The 9,993-nt window shown below is 47.4% G+C and overlaps 1 protein-coding gene across 1 annotated transcript in view; it reads right to left on the bottom strand.

The window, feature by feature from the left end:
• The window catches only part of PDGFD (platelet derived growth factor D), a 100,000-nt gene extending 90,045 nt beyond the window's left edge, over nucleotides 1-9,955 (bottom strand). Inside the window, exon 1 of the mRNA XM_077770008.1 lies at nucleotides 9,848-9,955. Within this exon, the coding sequence (XP_077626134.1) occupies nucleotides 9,848-9,955 (108 nt within the window). The remainder of the gene's footprint in view (nucleotides 1-9,847) is intronic.
• Between the last annotated feature and the right edge of the window lie 38 nt (nucleotides 9,956-9,993).

The raw sequence follows: 9,993 nt of genomic DNA, 5'->3' as shown, positions 1-9,993 counted from the left end.
TCTAACGGGACCGAAAGTGCCCTCCAGCACTGGGGAGGGTGGGAGGAGAGGAGTAGAAATTCTATTCGTATTTATTTCAACGGGTCCATTTTATTATTTATTTTACATGTTTTATTTATTTCTGAGAGAGAGAGAGAGAGAGAGACAGCGTGAGCAGGGGAGGGTCAGAGAGAGAGGGAGTCACAGAATCTGAAGCAGCTCCAGGCTCCAGGCTGTCAGCACAGAGCCCGACGCGGGGCTCGAACCCACAAACCGTGAGATCATGACCTAAGCCGAAGTCGGACGCTTAACCGACTGGGCCACCCAGGCGCCCCTCAAGGGTCCATTTTAAAAAAAGAGTTTATAAACACTGACTCATCAAAGTGGTTTTTGTTTTTTAAGTAATGATGTTCACCATCAAGGAGGCTGGAAGGTCCTGCTCCGAGCGACCAGATGTGCCGTCCAACAGCCGCAGGGTTGCACCCTGCACATTGCTACGGTTGAAAGTAACACGGAGCAAACGGTCGAAATACTGCACTATGAAGGGATTTTCTTAGCTTTTTAAGCACACATCCTGGTTTTGAAACAGATTTGGTGATCAAGTCTTGCTAGCATCTTGGGCAGCCCAGGGTTTCAAGGCCGAAGGGGGCACGGATGGCTTTAAAAACACGACAGCACACAATCCGAGTCCGGAAGGGATTAAAATTAACCTATGTGTTTCCTTCAGGATTTATAAATTGCATCCTCTCTTCTGACTTTTCCAGGTTGTTAATTACTATATCTGCTCATATGAGAAAACAACTTACTTCAGTAGAGTGTCTTTCTATTACGAGGGGAATTCAATTTATCCATTAAGTCCACACCAAAATCCTATTGAAAAGAGATTATCGCATTCCTCGGAAGAGGATAATGAAGCTCAGAGAACTTAATGCTTTCTCCAAGGGCATTCAGATAATAAGTGACAAATTCAGGGAACTTAAACTCTATTTTTATGACTTCAAAGCTACAACAGGCTTGCGGGACACCTGGGTGACTCAGTCGGTTTAAGCATCCAACTTCGGCTCAGGTCATGATCTCATAGTCCATGGGTTCAAGTCCCAAGTCGGGCTCTGTGCTGTGCTGACAGCTCAGAGCCTGGAGGCTGCTTCCATTTCTGTGTCTCCCTCTTTCTGTGCTCGTCCCATGCTCACACCCTTTCTCTCTCTCTCTCAAAAATAAATAAACATTAAAAAAATTTAATAAAAGCTACAACAGGTTTTCTATCTTACCGATCTGTGTATCTTAAGCAGGGCATGTGCCTGAGTGAGTGTGTGGGGGGGTGTCTAGGAGAGGGGGAGAGAGAGAAAGAATGTTTTCCAGAAGTGCAGTTACAGACGCTGTTGTTTTATGTAAGGATAGAGTAACGTACCTTAATTAAAATTTTATACTAGTTTTTGATGATGCCTGTGTTTTGTTGACTTTCTGTTTAGTCACAGAGGGAGAATGAGTCAATATTTGCAAAGAACAGAGCTCGCAGTTTTCTTTTTAAGAAAAGAAAGGAGGGTCCTAGTTATTTTAGATGAAAAGCTCAGCACCGGAAGGGAAGGCTCTCATCCAGGACTCCAAAAGAGAAGAGGGCACCACGGTTAACCGCTGGGCAGGTGTGCTACACGGCCGTCCCAACACCACAAATCACACCCCTACACGAAGTCATCATTGGTTTTGTGGTTGTTGGGGTGTGTGTGTGTGTGTGTGTGTGTGTGTGTGTGTGAGGTTGTCTGCTGCAAATTCAAGGGCGGATGATCCTGTTTGCTTTAAACTTTTCTATGAAGAAGTAGTCCGAGAGACTATTTTAGTATCCGAAACCATGACTACAGCCCGGCTCCATGTTTTTATTTTAATTCAATGCCAGTTTATCTCATGTTGCATAAGCAGTAATTTACGAGTTATCCTTAGAACATTTGGTCCCTTGTCTTCTAGCCACAGGCACGAAGGGTCCGGCACAGCTCTCCATTCTACATGAAAAACACTGGAGTAAGAACATAAAATAAAACCAAGTCTTTGTTCAAAATTAATAGCGCCTTAAGTTGTTTTGAAGAAAAATAAGGAAATACCGAAAAATAGAAGCTTTGTCAGGGTTCCCTAGACTTTTCTGTTCCATTTCACTTATAGTTTGTAAAGAAAAACAATCAATGATCCTATCTTCTTTGTCTTCTACATCAGAAATTAGGTCTCTGGTTTTTACAAGCACGGTACACAGCTCCTCTGCTTAGCTCTCGTCCTCCGGAGGCCACCAGAAAGAGGCTACTTATGTTCTGTGCATAACCAGCGCTGCAATGTTTCATCAACACATCAGTAAACAAGCACAAATCGGCAGTGAAGCACACTTCATGAGCTGAGTGGAATAGAATATCCCTAAGTGGAATGGAAATGATAATGGAACAGGACAGGCGTGGGCGTCTCACCTCTCTGGATAGAGAGAGAGGCCCCCGGAGATGTGAACATGCCCCAAGCTTTCTAAGGAAAAGGAAAACGCTCTGTACCTGAGGCCGTTGAGATGCTCTAAGAAAGAATCCTTGTCTCTGGGCTGCTCAATTTAATTTTTTTGAGAAGAACAGAAGGTGGGTTGATTTTTATTTGCTGTTTTTTTTTTTTAAATGAAGCTTTTGTTTACCAGGCTTGCTTCTCATTTTCATGGCTGGAATACAATTAAATCCTATTGACAGATGGACTTCAGCCATGCTAATTACCATGGCGATCAATTACCTCAGCTGCCATTTAGAATAGGGAGAGCTACATAAACAACAATCTGGAAATTCTGTCTTTTATGAGACTGCTGTGGAGACGTCACCTATCATGCATACAGTTCATGAAACATCCAACTGACCGTGTTACAGGGGCACGCGGGGCTTCTGTGTTTATTTCCGCTCTTTCTTGGTCCCCTCAGGAAGCCAGCACACATCCTGCTGCAAAGACGGGTGGACCCAAAGTGTCAGCTTAAATAAAATGACTTGCCGCGTAACTAGCTTTTGAGGCAGCGTGGTCGGTGGCCAGAGGCCTCAGCCCCTCCGCGTCTGGGAGGCGTGCGTGCGACTGCTTGGTGCCTGCGGTGCGAAGTCTCCTGCGTCAGCGCCGGACGGGTGTGGATAATGTAAACACTCATTACTTTCAGACAGTTTTGCATCAGCTTATAGATGTGTGTAGTTCCGGCCACACCCTGAAGTCACAGGCTGATATCCACTAGTTATCTTCATTTATACAAACATATACTAAAAGCACCCCCCCCACACACAAGTACTTTTGGATATTCCTGAAGTAGCCTCTACACATTTCCTAACAGAGTATCTGCGCAGGCTGGAGAGTAACGTAAGCTACGGCCGACGGGCAATGTCGTGCCAAAGACCTGAAGGAATCTTCCCCTAACTATAAAGCAGAGGAAGGTGAACTGAGGAAAACAGCCACGCGGATTTCAACCAAGGCACCGCCTAGGCTCTTCCTCGTGGAGCCAGACCGCCCCTTCCCCTGCAAGGCTCTGGGCCGGAAGGAAACACAGGTGTCTCCTCTGCGTGCGGATGCTGAGGGCAGGGGGGGTACCACTCCTTCGGGCACCAGTCCTATCATCCACTGCGTCCATTTGGTCACAGCATCTACGAGGACAACAGTCAACAGTAAGATGTATGTTTGCGTGAGGAGAAAGGAGTCAGGTGACCGGTGTGATACGTCGAGGAGAGGACTGTCCCTCCAGACCCCAGCAGGAAAAACGTCACCATGACCAAATCCTTCTTCCGGGCCCAACGCCATGGAACGTTCTGCCGTGAGCCTTCGGCACAGTCCTATCCACGCCCTGCCCAGCAACCCCAACAAGGAACCGTTATCCCTTCAAAGCAACTCGCCGATGTGAGTCTTATCTCTCCTAGTAGGTGTCTTGTTCTTTGGAAGACGAAAGCGACTCCTACTCGTCCGTCTGTCCTGGAAGCCGCCAGCCCAATGACTTGCTTATAAAAAGTAGCCATGAAATCGTTACTATGAGAAAAAGTTAACACGTTTCTGAGCTCATCTCCAAATGGCACGTAAACTTAACGAACATGTAAATAGTAAACAAGTCTATAATTTTCCAAATACATATGCTTCTGGGCAATTCATGGGACCCATTCAAGCCACCGCCAAAGATTTCCCACCGGGAATGACTCCACAGGAAGAACAAAGAGGAAGAGCAGAGAAGCCACATGTACATCAGAACTGGATTTAAAATAACCCAAACAGCAAATACAAGTAGTGGTTTCAGACCTCAGCAGCACGCTTCTGGGAGCATCAGGAAGATCCCAGATGCTGGTGCCACTGTGGTGTGGACTCGTCCAATCTGCGGCCTGTGGCGCCATTCCCATTCAATCTAGCACTCTGGCCTCTATGATTGAGGCCCTTCCTTAGGAATGTGGAGGGTTCCCAGTTGAGTGAGCTATCTCACATAAAAAAAAGAATCTAATGTAGAAAATATCTCACACAGTATTTTTAATGCAATAAAGGTACAATTTTTTTAAAAGAGAAGTTTAAAAACTGTTAACTCTTGGCTGTCCTGCAGCTGAGTTTTGTCAAATGTACACCACTCCTGGAGCTTAAGGAGGAGTACGCTCAGAAACATGCTGTCTTCTCTATCAACTGCCACAGAAAAGACAGACACCTAGAAAATGCTTCCAAAAGAACACTTTGTTGATTGCATATGATCACCACATAAGCAAAAAATTACTCTCTCATTTCCAGGATAACACATAATTACCTAAACGTAATGAGAAATTGTTGATACTAGTGTTAATATTCTGACAAAGAAAATTTATGTTCAAGTTACGAAGGTGTATCTGAACTTATGAATAGGTCTCGTCCATATTTCTAAACTACAGTTTTGAACTTTNGGGGATGGGCACGGAGGAGGGCACTTGTGGGGATGAGCACTGGGTGTTATATGGAAACCAATTTGACAATTAACTATTTTTAAAATTTTTTTTAAAAATAAAAAATAAATTTAAAAAAAGGTTTGAATGATTTTCCTCAATAACAGCCCAAGTCAAAACATCTTATGGTTCTATTATCATTATTCTCACTATTCTGTGTAACTTGGTTCTTCTCCCTAGAGCAAAAGTTAAAAAATGGAAACGTTCTTTGTCTAAGGTACATTGAAAGTTAAGAAACAAGTATCAACCCATGAAATCATAAGTTGTTTTCATCCTGTTTTTATTACATTTATTTAATCTGTAAGTGCTTCTCTCACAAATTGTAAGTAATCTTCAGACTTTCAGTAATAAGATGTGCATCCTACAGATCTGAGTACTTTTTATATGATTAAGAAACTGGAAGGGCTTATATGGCACAAAGCTGTAGCAGCAAACTTTCTTAAAATTAAGTAAATACATGGGGCGCCTGGGTGGCTCAGTCGGTTGAGCGTCAGACTTTGGCTCAGGTCATGATCTTAGTTTGTGAGTTTGAGCCTTGCGTCAAGCTCTGTGCTGACAGCTCAGAGTCTGGAGTCTGCTCAGATTCTGTGTCTCCCTCTCTCTCTGCCCTTTCCCTGCTCATGCTCTGTCTCTCAATGATATGTAAACTTAAAAAAAAAAAGTAGATACACATATATATTTGGATTTCAAAAGTATATATTTTGAAGAAGCCCAAAGCTATCAAGACATTGTATTACTCTCAACATGTAATATATACTTAAAATATATCTCTTTTCATGATTAAATGTTAAAGAAGTCATCTACAATAAATACAATGCACCATAAAAGCGCTCCCTGCTGGAAAATTGCATATCATTTTAATGGCACATTCGAAGTGGCCGAGAGCACGTCCTCACTAAGTGTGCACTCGCTGACACTCTCTTTCTCCTCCCACGTGTGTATTTGTGCGTGTGCGGGTCTTTGGTCCATATTCTGTCTCCTTGCAATAGACACAAGCCACAAACTGAGTTGCCAGCAGGTGGATACGTTCTATGTCCTCAGGTCTCATGAGGTTCTTCTACTACGTGTCTGTTTATACGTTTATGTTCAAGGTCTCATCATGGTGTTGAAGCCTCAACCGGGCGATGCTAAACCTCTCACACAGGAAATCTTCAAATTTACAAATAAAAGCTGGAACTTTCATCAGAGTATTGTCAATATGTCTATTAAATAATTATCTGAGGAAATAAATGTTCATTTGTGACAGTTGGGGCACAATTTATTGTGTACTGAAAAGCAAATGGAAGATTAGTAAGAAAATTAGTGGTTTAACCTCTGAATCAGCTTTGAAAATTCTGCATCTTTCCCAAGTTGCTTTGAGAATTTCAAGTAACAACTGTCCTGTCTTAATAAGCACTTTATTTTTTTTAATGTTCATTTATTTTGAGAAAGAGCGAGACAGAGCGTGAGCAGGGGAGGGGCAGAGAGAGAGAGGGAGGAGACACAGAATCTGAAGCAGACTCCAGGCTCTGAGCTGTCAGCACAGAGCCCGACGCGGGGCTCAAATTCACAAACCGAGATCATGACCTGAGCCAAAGTCTGATGCTCAACCGACTGAGCCACCCAGGCACCCCAAACACTTTGCTTTTAAAGTGATGCCAGGCACATACTTCAAGAATGGAATCCAAACACAGCAAGCTGATACATTTGCTCTATGTGGTTATTATTACATATGCTACATCCCTACCCCTTTTTCTCAGAAGAGACACTTGCTCTGTAGAGAGCAAGGCATGGGGCTTTATACATCAACTGACCGTACTAAGCGAAACCATAACTCTCTGGATTTTTTGCTGCATTAAGGTTTCATAAAGAGGCAAATGAGAAAGGGCACTGTTGTGAATTTATTCCAAAAACTAACTACAGGGCTGTTTAGCAGTCCGGCCTGAAATCAGCGTCATCGTTTCTCTTTTCTGGGTGTTTAGGCCGTACAATGGGAACTGGTTTTCTGAGTGATCGCCCTGAGACCTGGTAGGACTCTCAGTTATCAGACGAAGGTTGTTATGTTCGTCTGCAGCAAGAGAATACACTTCACAGGAACCCCTCAGCAGAAGTTAGAATAACCTCCAGTTACCTGGGTTGCGCACCTGGAGAATCCAGAGCGCCCATCACTTCTCAACAGCCCGTGCAACAGGAATTGATGCTGTGGGATCAAGTTTACATGTAGGAGTGTTTATATTGACTCCCAGGATTCCCTGAGTTTATTACACATTCAGAGTAAATTTTTCATTACCATCTGGAGGTAAGAGAATTACACATACGGCCTCTGAATCACCCACAGTACTGAGTGAAACTGGAAAGAATCAGACCCCAGATACGTAGCCCCAGAAGGCTGTGTCCAGTGTTTCAGATTCCAGGCTGCTGTACACAGAGATGAGGGCTGCAGGGGTGGCTGGCCTGGAGGCCCGAATTTCCCCGCTGATCCTGACATCGTGTGTGACTTTCTGGGGAAGGGTGACACTGAACTGGCCAGCCCTTGAGGCTTTCTGCTCTCTATTGGGTATTCTCAGAAAAGGGTAAAACAGGGGTGCCTGGGTAGCTCAGTCGGTTGAGCGTCCGACTTCAGCTCAGGTCATGATCTCACAGTTTATGGGTTCGAGCCTCGCATCGGGCACTGTGCGGACAGCTCAGAGCCTGGAGCCTGCTTCGGATTCTGTGTCTCCCTCTCCCTCTGCCCCTCTCCAACCTGTGCTCTGTCCTTCTGTCTCTCTCTAGGAAATAAACATTTAAAAATTTTTGTTTAAAAATAAAAGGCTAAAACAGTAAAAAGCGCATCAATGCAAAATGCCACCAAAAGTAAAGAGCTACAGCAACCTAATAAAACATACTGCATAAAGCTTAATTACGTTCAGTAACAAAGCAATGGTAACGTGAACAGAGACGTTAGCTTCTTTTAACGTGAACCCTGCATTCTTGCTGTGCCAACAAACCTTCTTCCACAAAAATGATTTCCTCCGCTGTGTATAAAACACAGAGCCCTAGCATGATCTCCCGAACGGCACAAGGTCCGGAGTGGGCGGGTGGGGCGCGGAGCCGCCCGTGCTGGCTCTGGGGGAGCCGTCTGCACATGCTGGGCCCCCCTTGCACCTGGTCTCCAGGTCAGCACAACCAGAGCTGATCTCTGGCGAACACACTGGGGCATTAGCAGGTACAGAAGCAACTCGGGAACCTAATGTTTTCATCAAAGGGCCATCTGCCTCTACGAAGAGTGGAACATACTTCCAAATAGTTCATAATCTCCTACAGGAAAATTACAACGCAAGATTCCCCCCCCTAAAACATTATCAAATCCTCCTTATCCTGAAGAGCCGCTCCCCTTCAGGGGAGAGGTGTGAGAGAGGCCACGCACTGCTCTCTCCCGGGCCCCCACTGCGCCCACCCCACGCGGCCGGCTGTGTGCCCCTCTCCCGAAGTGGCCCCGCCTGATCTCCTCTCCACATTCTGCATGTGTCCCCCAGATGTTACTCATTCCTCCCGAGTTGGGCAGACTTCTCTGGTGTTTTCTCAACCCTGGTTTTGTGTGGATGTGTCTGTGTGTGTGTGTGTGTGTGTGTGTGCGCGCGCGCGCACCTTCACCCTCTTTTAAAAGTGACTGTGGGGGGCGCCTGGGTGGCTTAGTCAGTTAAGCGTCCGACTTTCGCTTAGGTCATGATCTCGCGGTTCGTGGGTTCGAGCCCCGCGTCGGGCTCTGTGCTGACTGCCAGCTCAGAGCCTGGAGCCTGTTTCAGTCTGTGACTCCCTCTCTCTCTGACCCTCCGCTGCTCACGCTGTCTCTCTCTCTGTCTCCTAGAAATAAACATTTAAAAAAAAAAAAGGTGACTGTGGGCTCCTTTACGAACATGCCCGGTCCTTAGCATGATCCACGCGCGCATCCCTGGGACTCAGCACATGCTTCCCACACACTGGGCGCTTAGTCGGCGTTTCCATAGCAACGAGGAAGGAGCGGTATGGGAACAGGACGACAAGCAGAGCAACAGGTGACATACAATCCTTCCTCTGACACAAACACGTGGGAAACAGAAGCCAAGGCACGTTTCTTCAGGCTGATGCAATCCCTAAGAGGCGGTGGGGCGCCTCTGACCACNGGGGGGGGGGGGGGGGGGGGGGTAGGCAGCCCACGCTGACTACCTGGTCGTTCCTACGGGGGAGGCCCAGCCGCGCAGGCGGGGCTTTAGCCAAATACAAAGGGCGGCATCCCAGGACCGCCCGCAGCCCCCGCTCAGGCGCGCGCGGGAGGGACGGGCCCTCTGTCCCGCAGGGAGCCAGAGACACCCCAGAGGGGCATTCGTGGTGCCCTTGACCCCAGGACTGATGCCAGGTTGGCCTCGAAGGCTCAGCTCGCGCATCCACCAGAGGTGATGGCCTATTTCTAACCAGGCCTCCACGACAGCCGCCGTGTCCCGCACGCGTTCTGGGTTTTCCACTCCCCTCATCCGATGGGGAGACGCCGGGAACACCCTTGCTCCCCACTGCGCTGGCTGGGGCCCTGCCGGGCTTCCGTCTCCCTCCAGCAGCCCCGTCTGCACCAACGAGAAGCCCCCCCCGGCCCCTCCCCACTGTCCTCACGGCGTCAGGGGCCTCTTCCTTACGTCAGGTACGTCAGGAACGTGGAAAAAAGGACCACCACACAAACACCTGCTGCAAATCTCGCCTCTTTTTCTCTTTTCCTCCTGCCCTTTTTTATGTTTTCGGAGGGAGGAGTCCTCCTTGTTGATGACACTGCCACGCCGCGGCCTCGNCAGGCTCCGCCGGTCCCTTCCCCGCCCCACACCCTTCCCCGCCCCACACCCTGCCGCTCGAAACCACGTACAAATTCCGCCGACGACGGTGGACGTCTCCCTTCCCTGGACAGACAGCAGGTCGTGGATTCCGGCTTCTCTAATTCTTTTCATCCGAGTGACTCTCACCATTTTCCCCACGGAAAACGCACATCCGTCAGCACCCGCCGTCTCCTCTTGACCCTTCGTGTCTCCGCAGAAGCCGTGTTCCGGTTCTGCGACCTCCCCGTTCACCATCCATCCCTCCCAAGGACGGGAGGTCATCGGGCTCAGGC

The sequence above is a fragment of the Crocuta crocuta genome, unplaced genomic scaffold (genome assembly GCF_008692635.1).
Source record: "Crocuta crocuta isolate KB4526 unplaced genomic scaffold, BGI_CrCroc_1.0 scaffold80, whole genome shotgun sequence".
NCBI classification, from domain to species: Eukaryota; Metazoa; Chordata; class Mammalia; order Carnivora; family Hyaenidae; genus Crocuta; species Crocuta crocuta.
The sequence above is the reverse complement of the archived record's forward strand: the minus strand, read 5'-3'. Positions and strand labels throughout refer to the sequence as shown.